The sequence below is a fragment of the Amblyomma mixtum genome, chromosome 3, assembly GCF_055824585.1.
Source record: "Amblyomma mixtum isolate Tamu chromosome 3, ASM5582458v1, whole genome shotgun sequence".
NCBI classification, from domain to species: domain Eukaryota; kingdom Metazoa; phylum Arthropoda; class Arachnida; order Ixodida; family Ixodidae; genus Amblyomma; species Amblyomma mixtum.
This window is the reverse complement of record NC_143014.1, coordinates 110341947-110362132: the sequence shown is the minus strand read 5'-3', so window position 1 is coordinate 110362132 and position 20186 is coordinate 110341947. Positions and strand designations below refer to the sequence as shown.

The following is a 20186-nucleotide window of genomic DNA, read 5'->3' as shown; positions in this document are numbered from 1 at the left end:
TCCGGGTCCCTTCCCTTACTGCGCAGTTCAGGTGTCAAATAAAACCAAGCCAAATAAAACCTATACTTCATGGCGCACAGGTGGCCAGTTCAGTTTTGGTGTGTTTCGGCGTTTCGTGGTTATGTGCATTTCGCGCCCGCGTGGCTTCATTTTTGCCGTGCCTCGATTTACGAAGTTCAAGCCTCTGCACACACCTGCGATGCTTTTTTGTTTGTGACTTTTACTGCAGTTCGCCCTATACTACAGCACTGAACACTACGTCATGCCTCCTCCGTGTGCGCCGCTCACAGCCAAGGTACGCGGACATACTGTGTCATCAGTTCTCCTTTTGATCGAGAGCAATTTAGTGCAGTAATAGCAACTAAGATGGCGGCCGCAGCAAAGGAAATGGTCAGACAATGTGACATTGTAGGCTGTCCTAACAGTTGTGCAGAGTCACACCAGGGTAGTAGCTAGCATTTCCGGTGGGGTGGTCTTTTTCTTTTTTCTAAGACTTTTCCACAATGACTGTGACATGCAAATAGTCCTATCTATGCAGTGCTTAAAACAACCCCAACAGCATAATGCCAATTACTGCCAAAAAGATGGAACAATTCACCACTGCATTATTGCTGTGCTTACCATGAAGCTGCCTCAGGTGCACGAGTACTGGTCAGAGAGCTTCAGCATCAAGTCACGAACAACGAGGTGAGAGACAAAAGTGTAATACGCAGTGCCAACAGAGACGAGAGATGAGACAGCTGACAACACGAATGCTGACAAAAACAAACAAGAAAAAAAATGCTGCTTGTTGTGTTGTCTGTCTGTCTTGTCCCAATTTCTGTTGACACTGAATATTAGTCACGTTAAAAAAACTAGACCACATGTCGACCTAAGGAAGCTGTCAAGAGGTCACACCATTTTAGTACCAATAAGGAAGCGACAGACCGGTATGATCCTGATGAGGATGACTGTTTCAAGTGCTGCGCATTCTTGACAAATCTGTTTAAAAATGTTGTAAAACTCCAAAAGGGCAAGGGATGTGTGTGGAGCAGCTTATGCCATTCGAAAAGCAGATCTCTGAAATAAAATATGTCAAAAAAGCTCAAAAATTTCAACTATTAGTCAAGGTGTGTGATAAGCGTGGCATCGTGTACAATTTGGTACTGTTCAAAAAATCAACTTGGTACTTTCATTACATTTAACACAACTCTTCTGAAATAGAAGAGAAAAAAAAAACCTTTTGAAATTTTTTGTTCTCGCTGCTAAAGGTCTTAAGTTTTTCATGAATTCAACAGCACTCGTTTTTTTAAATAAAAAACAGAGCCCTCTGATGACCCAATGAGGACTAATCTGACAAGACATGATCCGCCATCAGCCTTTTGTTATTGGACTGCCCAAAGCAGCAACAGCACACCCACCATAAACAGTGGGAGGCAGTGATTAGGAATGGCAACTGGATCTTCCCAACAGCAGAAACATGAAGTACCCTAACTTGAATCCTGCCACTTTCATCATAGAGCCTGGCACCCTCACAGTTTAGTTTAGGCAACACCAGGGGCCCAATTAATGAATACTTCCCAAAACCCATTCAGCACCCTGTTTTGTATTTTATATTACCACAAAAGATCCCAATTCAATCAACGCTGTGCAGTATGTTTAAGGCTCTTAATTCCCAGTAAAAAACCCAGTTCTAACTCACAACGCTTACACCTTCAAGAAATACTGGAAATATACTGAATATACTTACGTAATGAACCCACTTTTTTCCAGAAAAGTTTACATCAATTTGGGGGGAGGGTTCATTACGCAGGAAATGTTTCAACATATTTTTTTGGGGAGAGTCGAAATTTCATATCACACGCCCGCCCTCCTGCCCATTCGTCCACCCATCCACCCGTCAACAACAAAAGCATGCGGTCAGACACATTTGTGTCGCCAGTGTTTAGCATCGTTCGCTTCGAAAGGTGTTAGTTATATCACGGCACGATCCAACAATTTTGTGACAGCTGGCAGCAGCGGCCTATCGCAGTGAGCTAAAGCGAACATGCGGAACACCTGCCCTGAAGGTCAGGTTGCAGTTTTTTACAAAAGGCTGAAAAAACTCGCAGGACGGTTACAAGTGTGTAATGCGAATTTTTAAGCCTTAGCTGTGGTTTTCGCTCCCGATCCCGAGCTCGCCAGATCACTTGGGGTCTGAAGGTCCTGTTTTCTTTATAGCATAGTGTAGAGGTTTTTTGCAGCGTTCTGGTTTAAATTGCTACACTCCTCTCCGATGCTGAAGCACTCGCTGGCTTTCTAAACATACAGCAGCACAGCCGGGCGTGCAACAGTGCACCGAGAAGCCAATGCCGCCGGCGCTTCTGTCAAAGGCGCACAACGTCTTGGTGCTCTGCCAAGTTTAGCCAAGCCCCCTTCCCCACGCAGGAGCTCTCACTTGAATGAAAGGATGGGTAGCATCAAATCGATACTAGCAGAAAGAGTGCCTTCCTCCAGATTTTTGTCATATCTCATTATTATTCAGTCCTGCTGCTCCATCAGATCAGCGCTACTTAGAAGTGATAGTTCTTAAATATGGGCCCTGGATGACAAAGCTACCATTAGGAAGTGGCATGAAGTGTGTTGAAAACAAAAGCTGGGAATTTACTGCAACTTGGAATTTACTGCGACAGAACGTAGAGCCATAATACGCACTGCAATGCTCGGGTTGCAACAAAAATCAAGGAACACAAGCAATGCTGCAAAAGTGAATTCTACTAAAATGATGTTAACCAAGAATGCAACTACATGACATCTTAGATCTGTATGATGAAACTTCACCCCTGAGGGCAAAGCACAGTAAGGCAAACTAGCATTCTTGAAAAAGCACATAACTGATCAAATAATCAGTGAAATAGGCAAGCATGACAGGCCAAACAGTGAGGTGACAGGCAATGAAAATTCCAATAAATTTATACGACAAAAGGTGCAAGCAACATTTTAGGAGTCAACAGATAGCAAAAGCAAAACAAATACATAATTCCAATCTCTCCCTTTTAACACCCAGATACTGGGCACACATTGCAATAAAATCTCCTTTGGTGCCACTAATCAATGGCACTCAGCTCAGGACAAACGTGGCTTAACTGCAAAAAAAAATTGCACAGCCCTCAACAAATGGACCTACCGTATAAACGTGTGTAAAGGCCGCACCCATGTATGGGCATCACCCTGTTTTCCTGAAGCAAATATTTTTTTTTAAATATCCGTGTAAGGGCCGCACCCAAACTTTTCCCGACCCACACGGGAATAGCCTTCGAAATGCACACGCTGTGGCCTCCACGATCAGCTCTGGATGCGAGCAACGGTGCGCTTGAGCGCAGAGGCCGCGCACACGCACACCAGCTTCCAGGTACCGCCAGCGGATGGTGCCCGAGGTCGTGGCTCATCATTATCGCCAACTTTTTCCTCTGCTGCGAGCTCCTGCTATCTATATCAGCATCAGTATCACCAGCTCCAGTTGCCAAAGGCATGGGAATTGCGGTGGCGTGTTAGTTCACCAGTAGTTGTGGCTTTCGCGTGCTGCCGCCGAACGTTGCAGTTTTAGCATGATGGGAAAGCACCTTAATAGCTACATGGCTGGAAGTTAGCTCGCCAACATGGCAAGCGTGCAGCGGGCATGAAATTCAATGTGGCCGATAAAGTGCATCCGGCAATAGTGCAACCAAAAGGATGCATTGAGAAACACAAGCTGCAAATAGCGCGCTTTCCAAGGCAAGTCGTGCGAGTTTCCCGAACTGGAAGCAGAGCTGCTCTGCTATGTGATGAAAGTGCGGAACAATGGCTACATGTTGACAACCAACATGCTCGGCGGCTTCTTGTGGGATGATCGCACACCAGAGCACAGCGTCAGCTCGCAGTCGAAATACTCCGCGAGTGACGATAAGTGACGATTGAACGTATAATAAATGCCACTCATTCCCTGACTGGTGTGTTTTTACTTTAAAAAAAATTTCGCATATCGCATGTGTGGGCCGCACCCCGAAAACTGGCCCTCGAATCTGTAAAAAAAAAGTGCGGCCCTTGCATGCGTTTATATGGTAAGTATGTACTACGGTAAACCATGTATTAACACAAAATGTGTCGCATACGGAGACTGACTCCATGGAATTTGAATACAGGACACAAATTCAATGCACATGCACAAAGCAAGAAACAGACATATTTTATGCTTTATTGTTCAAGTTCTTGATGCATAAACGATTGCTTGAAGAGGACAATGAACAACCCTTAACACTGAAACATGAACTAGGTCACCTGATCATATTGGTGAATGTAGAATGTTTGTGAGTTTCCTGGCTCATAAAACAATTCACATTTCCTTTCCATCCAAATAGCACAATACACAGTACTGTATGCTGTACGATGTGCACTAAAACACACTGCACAGTACACCAAGCTGGCTATCACATGTCCTCAAAGCAGACAGCTTTCAAAGACATGCAAAATTATTGCGTAGTCTCAGGGCACAAAAAACACCAGTGCACACATGAAACCCCCACACCTCCCCTATAAAATGCTATGTTATTATAGCATTACACCTCTAAAAGGCACATCACTAAAAAAAGAACAAAGGCAACGAAGGCCACAAGACACTTACTTCTCTTTCCTATTAAACAAGGATGCTCCACTGAAAAGCCTTGCCTCAGAATGCAAATTCTGAATAAGCAACCCTGGCTGCTGTGCTTCAAGCCGCACACTATGGTTTAAAAATCACCCCATGAAAGTTTCAGCACTTCACTTCAGCCACGTACCACAGGGAACCTGGTCTGTAGCAAAGACTCACCAGCAGTCTTGGTGCCTTCCACGCCCTGAGAGAATGTTGCACCTTGTGTCTGGATGAAACGGCCTCCCCGATCAGACGGGCCACCTCCTCTTCCTCGCCGCTGTCCCCGACCCCCATGATGTGATGCTCCACGACCTCCTTCAGAGCTTCTGCCTCTTGCAGGCCTGCAACACCAGGCACAGAAACTCAATCTCAATTTATTCCCTGTACCATGGAGACTTGCACTAAATCTGCACAGAGCATGCATGGCACAGCACAACACACAGAAAACTTAATGCATTAGAGACATTAAACAGAGATTAAAATAATTTCAAGTTAGTACTTTTAAAAACCTTTCAAAATCTTGTAGGACTTCAATACAAAACCACACCTGAGTCTGCTAACAGCAAATAATGAGAACAACCACTTTCGACACACTGAATCAAGCGAAGAGTGAACTGGTAAACTTAACAGTCCTGATAAATGAATGAAATACCCCTACTAAATGAAGCACACAGGTTGCGTCTTTCATGTCTCCCTTTGTCACCGTCTTCATAGTGCAGTTTTACTTGTTTACTGTCATACACTGACTAGCCCATCAAAATGTTCAGGATGAGTTTTTCTCGAGAGCCTTAGCCTGTTTTCTGCATTACTAACGAATGTACTACTGCCACGCTATTCACCGTCACTAGGTTTTAAGACAATTTGGCTGTTGGACAGTATTCTCTTCAGTTATTTCACAGAAACTTTGCAACTCCACTTGCAGACCTCACGACATCACTACAGAGCTCACTGCGAAGGCAGGGCCCTTAACAATAAGGGACACTAAGAAAAACTACTAAAGATGCAATAGATGCTCATTACTCCAGATATCTGCTGATATTTCATTGTGAATATACCTACAAGGCTGACCTGCAAAGAGTTACAAGATGCCATTAGGCATTAGGTGACATGCTACCACTGACCCAGCGAACAAGCCACAAAACCAAATTATCAATTTGTTGCATAACTATCAGGCACCAATTACTTGGCAAAACAATGCTCTTTACAACTGCATGTGCTTTTCAAACTGTGGCATTGAATCTTGAGTTCTGCCTAAATGTGTATTGACAGTTCTCATTCACCAGATGGGGAGTTACCAGCAGCCTCCTCAAATCGGAAAGTGACCAACCAGAAAACTCCACTTCTGGCACATGCCGTGTGATTTCTTTAAATATTTGCAATTTTTGTTTTCAAAGCTGTGAGAGATACATCAGTGTGGTTTGTGCAGGTGGATTGTACTTGCAATAAGGTGGACATTATGCACCTGACTTGTATCAATAATTAAATGATCAATTAACTAAAATCAACTAACCAACTTTTTATTTCTGATTTTAGGCAGAAAAGGTGACACTGCGAAATTGAAGGCCGTCAACACTAAAGGTGAGCCCAGTTGTTGAAAACTGGCAAAGTGGTTTAAAGTACCGAACGTCAAAAATATGCATTTGAAAGCCCGCTGAGTGGGCTTTCCCACATTGGATATATCTATAAAATGGCAGTGCTGTGCACAGCAGCATCGTTAATATCAAGTTAACTTCTTCTACATCATCAAATACACAAACAGCATCCGCATTTAAAGCATAATAAATGCAAGCAACGTCATTTTATAAATATGCAATGTGGGAAAGCCAACTCAACGAGTTTTGAAATGCATATTTTTGACGTTCAGCATTTCTAACCAAATTGACGACTAAATAAATCTAAAAACAGGCTCACCTTCAATGTTGATGGCCTTCAATTTTGCAATATAACCATGCTCTTTAAACTAATTTAAAAAGTTGATTAGTTAATTTTAGTTAGTAAATCATCTAATTATTTATCCAAGTCAGGTATATAATGTCTGCCTTGCTGTGCAATCCACCTGCACAAACTGCACTGATGTGCATTTCCCAGCTTTTAAAAAATATCACCCTGTATAGTATACACAGAAAATACTAGTAAGCATTGGTGACCAACACACGCCAAGTGCATACAAGCAAAAAATTTGAAACAGCAGCTATAGCAGCAAAAACGCAAACAGTTTGTGAGGAAAAGAAAGATGCAATAACTGTCTTACTCCCATTGGATACCTGGGGAAAGGTGAATAAGGGAGTGAAAGGAGGCAGAGATAAAGAGGTATCCTAGGGGGAGGGTTGTAGATTAATATCAACCATCGGGGGTTCCTTAACATGCACTGATACTGCACATCACATAGGCATTTCTTCTTTATTTCATCTCCATCAAAATGCAGCTGCTGCAGCTGGGATCTGATCTCGCAACCTCGTGCTTAGTAGCCAAAAGCCATGATCAGAGACATCCACAGGTAGATACAGCAGCCGCCAAGTGCCACCACAGATGGGTTTCACTTGACACAGGAATTATTCGGCCTTTCTGAAATCATCAGCCTTCCCCCCAAATACCGTCTACAATGGTGCATGGGCTCCAGATGTGCTAACAAATACGCACACCACAGTTCTGCCTGCAAAATCTGTCTTGTGTACACCAAGTGGCCTAACATATACGCTCAACGATATTTTGGGATACACTCAACACGCAAGCAAATTCACCAAATAATGGTACAAGCACTGACACAGGGCCTAAATGGATGCAATGAGACCCCTCACACAGCCAGCATACGAGTAATTACAAAGGAGCTGCAGGCCACGATAGTACACAGTGCTACTCTAATAAAACAAACTGCTGTGGATGTGCCACTAAGGGTAAAGAGGACACCACAAGTGTGTGTGAGAGAGAGAGAGTAAACTTTAATTCTATAAGAGGATAATTCTGAAGGCATCAGATAAGAGTCCTCAGTCCAGGACGCCTGTGGCCTAAGCTATCAGCTGGGCTCAGGTGACCAGCTTACGCTGAGCATCCAAGTCCGAGCTTGACAACTGTGCCTCCCACTGCACCCAAGTCGTACTGCGCATGGGATCAATAGCCTTTACTCTAGGGCATTCCCAAGTGAGATGATATATAGTGGGTGTTTGTTGCATCAGAGACACGAATCCCTAAACGTGCCCGGATAAATTTTAGATTACGTATATGCAAGTTCAGAAAGGTGTTCATCTGTAATCATCTCGAAGCAAAGGACTCCTCCTTAGTTAGTGCTTTGTGTGGTGGGGGTTACATCCCCCTACTTAGTAATAGAAATTCCAGTCTCTCCTTGAAGACCCAGGTGAGGGGTGTGAGCATGGGCGAACAGGCTCAGTCAGTGTATTCTCGAGCAATTCGGCCTCCTTTTTCGCTCCCCTCTAAGCCCTCATGCACAGGGACCCATATGATGGTGTGGTAACTGTCGTCACTAGGTGGATGGCATGCCAAAAATTTTGTGGCTAGCAGTTTGATTCTGTCGTGTGTGAAATCTCTGCATGCTTCCTGTGAGTACAATAATCAGGCATAAAACTTATCAAGCGAGAGGCTAATGAAACATGCACTTTTAACTGTGCTTGCAGCTGCGTCCACAAGACCAGCATAGCTACCCAAATGCAACAATAGTACATTACAACAACACAACTGACAATGTGGAAAGAAGATTCAGAGCAGCACTTCCAGTTTTGCCATACACGTGTGCAGGCACAGTAATAAATATTTAGCACAGACATAACATTTCAGACCATACACTCTGTGCTTCAAACCTTTGTTTTTTGCACACAGTGCAGTGTAAGCGCAGCAGGGCCAAAGTTGCAGTTGCCCAAAATATTGTGGTGTTAATTCCACATATTCGTGGTAGTGAGCTAGGCGGTAGACCACAGGCTCTGGCACAAGCCGAAGAAAGAACAGGTAGAGAAAAGTCCTCACAACTTAATGTTCGTTTTGCGCAGGGATGGTCTGCAATAACCAGCACTGGCTCCAGCTAAACACGATTAGAGAAAACGCCCAAATTAACTGAATGTCTATTTATTGGGGAGATTGGAAAAAACACCATAACAAAGTGCCCCATATTAACATACCTGCATTTCTTCAAAAAATTTGTTAACACTGATAGTTGGGTATGAGAAACTTGCATGGCAAAACCTTTTTTCTGCAGTTCCACCCAATAGTGCAGTGCATGCATACTGGCTGCTCCCCCCCCCACCCCACCCCACCCCAAACAAACACACAACCTCACAAAAAAAAGCACACGACGCAATGTGAAATGACTAGACTGTGGTAACATGAGAAGTGCTGATGGCACAGCCCGTGACGCACATGCGAAACAGCAAAGAAAATGGTAGAGCAAAACACAAAACAAAAAACATAATGCCCTACATTCTTGACTGATGATTATGGCTAAGAGTACAGAGCCTTTACATACTGGTAGGATGCCAGTACGCCACATGTGCTGTAGTGGCCAGACTGAGCTGCCTACTTACTATCACCACCACCACATCTCCGGTGCCCTATGCAATGCGAAATCTGCGAAATGTCCGAATTAACCAGTGCAACCAGATTCCTCCGGATTAACAAGAGTATGATGCATAGAATAGTATATACGTTTAACAGGACTGAAAGCTGTGTCCGATTAACCAAGCAAGCTGTACAAGCAACACACAAAGCGCTGCAGCCTGCTACTCAAATGCTCTTGGTGAGAGCTTTAGCAAAGCTCCACAACAAAACTCAAATTTTCTGACTACATTTGCGACTTCTAGCTGAAAAGCTAATCCCCAAAATATGGAAAGACACAAAATATGCCACATAGCAGTAGCAACTCTGCCTCCATGGCACCATGCTTACTTAGGTTCCCACGAAAACGTAGGTAAGAAGGCACTGGAATCAGGCATCTCTATGAGAACACCCACCTGCTGGTGCATTTTTTCTCCATTCATGGAGAACATGGTGAATGACATAAGGATGTTAGCTTACAGCCTCCTGGTTGTTCACATGAGTGCCTTCTACATCAGATATTAAAATCCTGCAATATCAGCATGTAAAACACTGGAGCTGCTTAACAGCCTCTGCATGCACACTTTAGCCATACAGCTTCTTGAACCAGGATATGCAGCTTTGCCTCAAAACTTAAATTAAGTGATACCCCTGTCACATTGGCACTTTGGTCCTAACTGGACTCGATCTGCGTAGAGGTTTTTGAGCATGATCGAAGCATCCGGTGCCACACAGGTGTTTTCAGTGCTCATAGAGAAGTTGCCCTCAAGTGCGTAGGGTGACGCAAAATGTTCCATCGACATCTATATCATGTTGAAGTCCGTCAACACTGTGCAGCCAAGGCCAGTAGTCTCGGTGTGAAGGTGCGGGGTGACGGCTGCGATTTATCAAACTTCCTTTTATTCACCGGCATACTTTTGTCAGTCGTGTGAGAAGACGCAATGGAAGCGGTCACAGCATCAACCGACACAAGACGGAAGAGCCTGGTGTTGAGATTAAAGATGTACCTTTGTACAGCAGGCATGGTGCACTAAAAATGGTCTGTGATGAGTTTTAATCAATTTATACGTTAAGATCTGTGCTTTTCCTTTATTAACCTGCTATTATTTTTATAGCTCAGTGAGAGCGAGAGTGTGAACGCCCACTTTCAATTGTGCTTGAAACCTCTAAGCGCGCTTAGGGAATCATGATCGAGCCAAGCAGGATCAGGCTCGACTGCGCTTGGAAGTGGCCGTGTGACAACCCATGATCTGCACTGAATTCGATGAGCACTGACTCAATGAGGATTGAAAGTTCCCGTGTAACAGGGATATAACAAAGGCCAGAACCATTTGTGCACGGTGTAACCATCCAATCTGCCTAGTAACAGTTGCTGGGCAAGTCCCTGCAAGTGCACTCATTCAATTACTGGTTAAACCATAGTGCATCAAAGCTCATCATCAAGTACCTAATAAAAGCAAAAATAAGACCACAGGTGCATGCAGCTGGCAGAAAGACCAGAGGATCGGAACACAGGGCACATCCAAGCCAACACCTCCCAGTCATGTAACGATATTTAAGAGCAACAGTCAACTCTAACTTCCGAGAAAGGTATTGCCACCTTCATACAATCAATGTGTGCACTGCTTATCATTTGTGCCACAGTAATTCTACAGCCCACAGAAGCATGACAAGCAACTTTTGCATGTGTATTCTTGTCACGGCTTGTTGAAAATATGCATATATAACATGCCAACACTACTAATACTAGTGACTGCAGAAAAATGCACTCACCCTTCATCATCTCTGCATGAAGGGGTTTTCCTGGGAGCGTCAACCTTCGGAGCAAAGGTTCTTTTTACTCCAGAAGCAGTTCCAGTCAAAGTCAAGTCCCTCGGTCCCCTCAAGGATGGTAACCTGGAGATGACAAAATGTACCTTCTGCTTTGGCTCTTCGCAACATCAAAAATAAAAAGAGATATTGTAAATTGTGGGGTTTAACTTCCCAAAATGACACACGGTCTGAGAGGGACGCCGTAGTGGACGGCTCCAGGTTAATTTAGACCACTTGGTGTCCTTTAGCATGCATTGACATCGCACAGCACACGAGCACCTTTTGCATTCTGCCTCCGTCAAAACGTGGCTGCGACGGCTGGGAGTGAACCTGGATCCAGCGATGAGTGCCCTAACTCCTGAGCTAACGTGTCAGGTATGAAAAAAAGAATCGCACACACTGGCAGGCACTCAAGTTTACACAACTCAATCTTCAGGCAAGGTTAACACCTGGCATTTAGCTGCATAAAATATTTACAGCAAAGTCAAACAACTATAGCAACTCCTCGATCACTTTACACTGCAACAACAATGAGTACAAAGCATACATGTATGTGCCAGAAGCTAATTAAGGCTGCAATCTGGGCAAATTGGTACTGTTCCATGGCTTAACAGCATGGGAAGATACGTGGATTGGACCCACATATATGCAACGAGGTGGCAGTGGTGACTCTCCTACTACACTCCCTAGGTGGGTTTAAGCCCAACGAGGACCTGACTTAACAGGTACAGGAGCTTGTATCTGACATGGAAGCCCACCCTTGTGAGTGGGACTTGCTCTTGGTAAGGTGCCCGGCCCTGGACTACTCCATGTACGGCCGGGGGGAAATTGTTTGGCAGGCTGTACACTACTTCAGCGCTTCTATTGTGTGCTCTTTGTCGTCTTCCCAGGCTGTTAAACCATGTGTAAGAGGCAAGTGAATAGAAGCATATATGTACAAGGTGTATGTGACAATTTGCAATGAACGGAACCAAGTGAAAAAATAGAAGCACCTACCGTGTCCCTGGGAGTAGAGGGGTTCCACTTCTGCCCAGGATGCCACGAGGAAGAGGGGGCGCCCGTGTGGGCTTTGAAGAAGACCCATTTGGGGTGGCACTCATTGTAGGCTTACCTGTGTTCAAAAGTGCCATTACCACAACACAGCATGTCAGCTTCCTCGAAAGGAAGGCAATAATTCACGATAAGCATTTACCCCAAATGCACAAAAACGCGTCACGAGTTTCACACTTCAAAACAGAGCCCAGCTTATGCATACACGAAGGGCAGGAATGGCTTCAAACAACAATATGGCACGACTACCTTTCCCATCATTGATATGCAAGGATACCCACAGTGCTGGCATTTCATTAATTACATGGAAAGTCACAAATGCAAAAGTGCCATGAGAAAAAGAAAAGCTAAGTAACTGTCAGATTTTTGGTGAGCAGCTGGGTCATGCTGTCAATAAGAATAAGGGGGGAATGAAAGGAGGCAGAGAGAAAGTAGTGGCATCAGGGGTTCTTTAAAGTGCACTGACATCACATAGTACACGAGTTTTTGCATTTCACCTCCATCAAAATGTGGCCACCATGGTTGGGATTCGATCCGGTGACCTCATGCTCAGCAGCCGAACGCCACAATCACTGAGACACCACGGTAGGTCAAAGGCATGAATGAAATGAACAAATATTTTGTATGGAAAATGACAACCTACCACGTAATGCACAAGATCCCAGATACTGCGGTAAATTTTTAAGTATCATGAAAAGAGAAAAGGTAAGACTGTGTTATCCGTCGCATCTTTGCAAAAAACTTGTGCTACTTACTTGTGCTAGAAAAAAATTGTGCTACTTACGTTTAACACTTGTTATAGCTAAAATTTCCCTAGCAGCACAAACGATGACCTACAGCTTTGCATTGCTGAGGTCTCTGTCACACCCGTTTTGAAATTGATGAAGCGTCCCAGTCATATAATACAATTTCATGCTGGGTGAAACAGAGGGGATGCAATGGCAGTGGAAATAACAGAAAGGTTTTTATGACACCTGTGACAACAAGATTTTTTTTTTTTTAACAGAGGATGAAGTTACATGACAGAACTCCTCATACAGCAGCTTCCTACCAAATGAAAGCAGTAATCAGTTCAGGAGAGCATGCTGCCGGGCGAGTTGGTGCTGCATCTTGTGAAAAAATCAGCGCAAACGACACCACGGACGTAGGAAAACACACGATGACGACAGGCGCTGTCGTCGCCATCGCGTATGCTCTTCTTTTCTACGTCCTAAAAAACAGCAGTAACCGCCACTGGCATCTGCAGGTATTTGAGGGTGACACCAAACCTATTTGTGTCTAAACAGGGTAAGAAGGAGTGCAGTGAAAACAAGTGGGCACGCCAGTGCGAGGTTTCGAATGATTCGAACCAATACTTCCTGAACAGGATGCATGAGTTGCTGCAGTTTAAAAACCAAAGCTTTTTCGCAATACTTGTAAAAATACATGCATGACCTCTCAAACGTTGGCTTTACATGCTCTAAGACAGTAAGGAAGCAAATTAAGCAATACGGGATAGCTCGTAGCTTTAACACCTACAAAAAGAAGCATTTTTGTGCGTGTGTGTCAGTCTGTCACAGCAGCAAAGCCGCAACGCAAAGACACTCGAACGTGATGCCGCTTTGAACCTGTGCGCCATGCGCCGGACAGCCGCCAAGGTTGTTGTTTTTGTTTGTTTGTTTGTTCGTTTCACTTCACGCGTAAAAACAGCGCAAGGATGAATACGCACTAACAGCCGTTTCTGAGTCCTGCCATGTATCCTAACCTTGCGGCCAACGAGAAGGTCCTTCAGCACACTACTACAACCACGCCCTATCCCAAAACCATTCGAGTGATCACTCACCGCTGTTGACGCCGTCCCTGGATATCGCACTGCGCTTACTCACATGCGGTCCGATAAACAGTCCTGCATGAAAACGTGGTTAAAAGTGAACGTCGTGCTGTTGCTTTCATCACATGATAAACCTACGCATGTAATAAAACAGAAGTACAGTCTGCAGTACTTTCCGCACAGCGAGGTGACGGATACATGCGCTGGCAGTGGAAAGGCAGCTGGTTAGCCTCCTAATTTTATCGAGGTCCGAATGATTAAAACTGCCCGCTGCATCGCACTCTGCAGCTGACAATCTAAGCACACGAACTAAATGAACATGCGGCGAAGCATACCTACCGTCCACAACACCGCACCGCACTACCCACTGCACTGTGTCAACCGCGTTGCAGCGAAATACGTCCAAACGTTGCCGACAACCACTACGACCGCGACGTTCACTGCAGGCGCCGCAACCGCGTGTCAAGCCGCCCCGGCGGTCACTATTCCGACGGTGGACGTTTGCAGCGTCGCGACGGCCCGCTCGCTCATTTCCTTCCGCCTTCTGCACCCCTTCGCCCTCACGGCGCGCCGGTTGCTCGGCTGCTTACGTCGGGGCGCCCCAGCGAGAAACCGTAATTTCGCGCGCAGCTGTTTTTTCGCGCGCAGCATCATGCATCGCCTTTCTCTTCATCTGTACAACCATTTGAGCGTCGGTTGTCTAGTTCATTCATGACGCAATGAAATCTTACAAGCTGCAAAAAGCGTCAGCAGTGACGGCGCTCGTCTACCGAGCCGGAGTACCCGGGTTCGAACCCGACCGCGGCGGCCGCGTTTCGATGGAGGCGGAACGCAAAAGGCGCCCGTGTGCTGTGCGATGTCAGTGCACGTTAAAGACCCCCCTAGGTGGTCGAAATTATTCCGGAGACCTCCACTACGGCACCTCTTTCTCTCTCTTCTTTCACTCCCACCATCCTCGCTTCCCTTACGGCGCGGTTCAGGTGTAAACCGAGATATGTGAGACAGATACTGCGCCTTTTCCTTTCCCCAAAAACAAATTATTAATTATTTTTAATCAGAGCAAACGGTGCTCAAGCGACTCGGAGTTCTATATAATTGCCATGACATCTTCTGTCTAATAGCTTGAAATATTCCTTCAATTCCTATGCTCCTGAAACGGAATAGTTTTGTTGTAGATAAGTGGAAAGAGAAGCCGATATAGCTCAAGATGTACTGAGCTCGTAATAAACAGCTTTAAATGTATTTCAGCCACTCGAAGTTTTTATTCGCACAAGCATACCGCTCCATCCATATAGGCACCCGCTCCATCTGAAAACAAACACACATATGCATGCTTCTCAGCCATATTTCTCGCAGCAGCGATTGGTACAGGCAATTTAAATCGTGTTGGATTCGATGCCTCGCAAGCTCGAACCCGTGTCGGGAATGCACAGTGCTAAAGACGAAACAACAGGACACGCGCTGGAACGGGTCTTCAGTTTTCAATTTCACGCAGAGCAATAAAATAAGTAATGTTTTGCCAGGTCTCGACTTTGTTGGCTCATTCCTCCTCATCTCAGCAGGACCCTAATCGGTGTGGCGAACTCCCGACAGGCGGGAACATCACTGGATCTCCGGCCTCGATAGAGATGCCCCGCTCTTTCGACTAAATGTTCTGGTGCAATGCTGGGTCAGTAGAGGTTGACGATGCTGGTCCAAGCGAAGAACTGGGTGCACGGCACACGAGATTTGTGCCCTGAACGCGCCGTCCTACTCGGGGGGTACAGAAAACTAGGACTTATTAACGCCTCTCTAGAGGAAATTCTCGTCCCCCGTGACCCGGACAAACGCGTTTGCCGTGCCCTAAAATTCTTGCTGGCTTTCGCGGAAACAGCTAATCTCCGCGAGCTGCTGTAGAACAGCTCGCTATTTCGCTGTCCCGCTTCACCCCTTTTCCCTTCCCTTTCTCGTCCTCTCCTTCCCCCCTCCTCTCTCTTATCCTACAACTCCCCTACACAAGCACAGCCCTGTTGCGGCGCTGTGCTTGTCCTGTAAAATTTAACAATAATTTCATCATCATTGCCTCATAGGTAAGGCGCCCACAAATGCGATCTAATGCAAAAGACAAAGTCGGTGAGACTGCAACGGTAGAGACGTCTCCGCTTAGCGACGGCCTATATCATCGAAGCACGTGGGGATGGTCAGGAGGACAAAACAATCGGCTTCTGGCAGCGTTGTGTTGCAGGTGCTAAAGCCCCTATATACGAGGTCTGTTAGAAAAGTATCCGACTTTATTTTTTTTTTACGAACACCTGATGGATTTTAAACAAGCACGCTTGCACCAGCCTACCTCGAACCTTCGTGCGCATGCACAAATTTTTTCCCGCCTGCCGATAGCGTCAGTCGCTGGGACGCAACGTTTGAATGAGGCAGTGCGCAGTGCTCTCGTCGGTTTTTTATTGCAAGGAAAATGGCGGAGCGACAGGAGCAGTGCTACTGCATCAAATTTTGCCAGAAACTGAGCGACAGCGAAGTGGAAACCATTCGGAATATTCAGACGGCTTTCGGTGACAATGCTACGAGCAGCACACAGATTAAGAAGTGGTACAATTGGTTTAAAGACGGCCGCACATCGGTGCAGAGAGAGACACGCTCCGGTCGGTCATCAACATGCCGAAATGACCAGGTCATTGCCGAACTGAACGCTGTCGTGACGCGGAACCATCGTGTGACTATCCGAGAAATTGCGGAAGAGGTGGACATCACCAATTTTTCTGCACATTCCATTATCACCGAAGATTTGGCCATGGAGAGAGATGCGGCGAAATTCGTGCCGAAGCTGCTCACGGTGGAGCAAAAGCAGCTTCTTGTTGAAGTCTCACAGGATATGCTGGAGTCCACAAACAGTGACCCCGACTTCATCAACACCATAATCGCTGGTGATGAGTCTTGGGTGTACAGCTACGACCCGGAAACCAAATGCCAGTCGTCACAATGGCAGCATTCCACGTCACCAAGACCAAAGAAGGCCCGCCAAGTGCGCAGCAATGTCAGAGTGATGCTGACTGCTTTTTTTTGACTCTCTCTGTGTGGCACACCACGCGTACGCACTCCACAGGTTAAACATTGACCAAAAGAATACTACACGGATGTCCTCCGTCGCCTGCGTGGTGCTGTGCGGCGCAAGAGGCCGAAGTTGAGGTCAACAGAAAATTGGCGCATCCATCACGACAATGCTCCTGCACATTCCTCACACTAAATTCACACTTTTTTCGCGAAAAACTAGACTGCTGTAGTTCAACAGACTCCCTACTCTCCTGATATGGCCTCCTGTGACTTCTGGCTGTTTCCCAAAAACAAGAGGCCATTGAAAAGAGCGCGATTTCAGACAAGGGAGCTCATTATGGCTGCAACGACAGCTGAGCTCAACTCCATTCCGAAAGGGGCCTTTTCGGAATACTTCTGACAATGGCAGCACCGCTGGGGGAAGTATGTGGAGTCCCAAGAAGACTACTTTGAAGGTGATTAGGTTTACAACGCTCCAGTTACGCCAGTTTTTTTTTTCTTCGGCAAAAGGTCGGATACTTTTCTAACAGACCTCGTATCTTCAGGTGCGACGTGTAGAGAGGCGGCGGTGGGGAAAAGCTTGACTCGTGCAGAATCGGTTGTTACGTTTCGCAAGAAGATTGTCCGATCATTAGTGGAAAGTCAAAACTGCATCCGAACTACTGATTTTCCGCAACACAATTTACAGCTGTAGGACCACGTGCGGCCCAGGAGAAGACGACAGGCCACGTGACAGCAGTACGTGGGACACCTGGTGACCATCTGCTGTCTACATTGTCGGTATCAGCGTAAGCTTTGAATGCAACACCGCAGATGGGCGCGGTTTAACGGCCGGAGTTTCACGTGGGGCCCGGAACCTACTCGGGGAATTCGGGCTTCCACCAAAAAGAACCAGAAGTCTTCACGCGTTGGCGGCCGGACAAGAACGACGATGCCAGCGACGCGTCGTGACTCATGTGGCCTGCCAGATGCGACAGCGTGCGAATGGGCGGGGCTTCGTGTGCCAGGGATCAGTGTCAGGTGATCTCTTGATATGAGGAACTTTTCCATGTAGGGAGTGATGGACTTTCCGCGACGTCATGCGAGCCGGTCGACGCCATTGGCTGAAAGGAGTATAGATACCTAATTTTGGTGGGGTGTTTTATTCTCTACAATGATGCGGAAGACACTACTATGCATGAATCACCGTGTGGTGTTCGCCTGCGACCGCTAAATAATAAACGATGCTTCATCGTTTTAATTCACTACAGTGCTGAAGCTAGCCTTCCTCAAGAGCCGGAATGACAATGGACGTAGAAGAAGAGATTATTCATGCCTCACGTACGTGACCTGTAACCGCACTTCGACGTCACAGTGATCGGTCGCCTGTTGAACCGCACGAGATGGTCGGCTTCCGACCGGGCTTGTGCACGCAGGACGTTATGCTCCGACTGAAACATGACATAATCGATTCGTGTTCTAGAGACGCCAAAGTAATTCTCGGCCTAGACAAAGGCTTTAAATAATGTCAAACACGAAGCAATCCCCCGAGGTCTCCATGAAATTGGGGTAAGTGCGCGAACATACGATTACATCAAGGACTTTCTGTCAGGCAGAACTGCCTGCATGAAGTTCCAAGACATCGAGTCTCGCACACTGAAGTTAGGGAGCAGGAGCACGCCGCAGGGCTCGGTTCTCTCCCCGTTCCTCTTCAACGTGGCAATGAGGGCCCTCCCCGAAGCTCTGCGGAGCACAGAGGGGCTAAATTTCAGTATGTATGCGGATGACATCAACCTCTGGATTAACCAGGGGAGCGATGCGAGTCCGAGGAGCGCCTGCAGGCTGCGGCGGACACTGTCGTCGACTATGCTGCCACAAGGGGTCACTCATGCTCTCCGCAAAAATCAGAATTATTCGTCTATAACCCGAAGTCACTCCGCTGAAAGCACAACTGAAAATTTGACATTAAAGTAGAGAGGAAACCAGTTCCAAAGGTAGGTCAAATAAGAATCTTAGGGCTATTTATTCAGGATAATAGATATAATACAATACCTGGGACGAAATAGCGGAGGCTGTCAGAATTTCACATCTCGAAAGATTAAGCCGAACAACCACAGGCAGAGCCATCCTTGAAATGGTAGGCCTGCAAACAGATAGGGGGCTACGAGTCAAATCGAGCATTTCGCAGGACTGCCGAGAAAATCTAATCATTCCCCCACTCCCTCGTAACATGCATCCCATATTCAACACTGAAAGGAGGGAGAAGAGAGCAGAAGCACTAATCAGACGCTTCGATCCGATGGACAGCAAGTCGCCCCGCCGCGGTGGCTCAGTGGTTACGGCGCTCGGCTGCTGGCCCGAAAGACGCGGGTTCGATCCCGGCCGCGGCGGCCGAATTTCGATGAGGGCGAAATTCTAGAGGCCCGTGTACTGTGCGATGTCAGTGCACGTTAAAGAACCCCAGGTGATCGAAATTTCCGAAGCGCTTCACTACGGCGTCCCTCATAGCCTCAGTTGCTTTGGGACGTTAAACCCCAATAAACCAAACCAAACCAAACAGCAAGTCCGTTGCGTACGTGGACGCAGCAAGTGGCAAGTCGGGTGCGGCGGTCGCCTCAGTGGTCGAGGGCCGTGGTGCCCCCGTATCGGCAGCCACCATTAGAAGCCGCAACGTGGAAACAGCTGAAGAAGTTGCGATAGCGCTCGCTTGCGTTGGAACGGAAGCCAATTTTATAATTAGCGATAGCAAAACGGCCATCTATAATTTTGGAAAGAGTAGGATCTCGCCGGCAGCGGCAAGGATTCTGGCCAGTAGACAGCTAAACAGAAAAGTTAGCCTAATTTGGACTCCCGCAGACGCGTCCATTCCTGACAACGACGCGGCCCACGAGTTAGCCCGAGCTCTCTACTTCCGGGTAGCTGTGGAGCCGCCCGACTGCCGGAACATGGACCAGCGTCTGCAAAATTATACGGAAATTGTTGAAAATTATAGGTTACAGAGGAGACTGGTGCCACCACCGGATAAAAGTCTAAACAATAGGGAGGCAATCGCATGGCGACGCCTCCAAGCTGGGAACTTCGTAAACCCGGTCTGGGCCTATCATGTTCATAGAGATAAAGAAAACGATAAGTGCAAGCACTGTGGGGCAAGAGGTACCCTCGACCACACAATCTGGGAATGCGCTAGCTCCCCAGGGGCTAACGAATGCATAAATTGTCGAGAAACCTGGCAAGACCTGCTGCGGAGCGAGGCCCCTGCTTCACAGCAACAAGCCATCCGCCTGGCGGAAGAAGCCGCGAGGAATCAAGACCTCTTCGCCTGCT

At 46.6% G+C, this 20186-nt stretch overlaps 1 protein-coding gene across 2 annotated transcripts in view; it reads right to left on the bottom strand.

Moving 5' to 3' along the window:
- The window catches only part of LOC149351401 (DNA-directed RNA polymerase III subunit RPC4-like), a 50442-nt gene extending 36107 nt beyond the window's left edge, over positions 1-14335 (bottom strand). The window contains exons 1-5 of one of the 2 annotated variants that reach the window (XM_089580714.1): positions 14178-14335; positions 13851-13913; positions 11975-12089; positions 10940-11062; positions 4805-4968 (exon numbers count right to left, since the gene is read on the bottom strand). In XM_089580714.1, coding sequence (XP_089436840.1) covers positions 4805-4968; positions 10940-11062; positions 11975-12078 — 391 coding nt within the window. In that variant the 5' untranslated portion in view covers positions 12079-12089; positions 13851-13913; positions 14178-14335. Of the gene's footprint in view, positions 1-4804; positions 4969-10939; positions 11063-11974; positions 12090-13850; positions 13914-14173 lie in introns of both variants that reach the window. The other variant, XM_089580715.1, reaches the window with a different exon arrangement.
- Positions 14336-20186: the final 5851 nt, after the last annotated feature.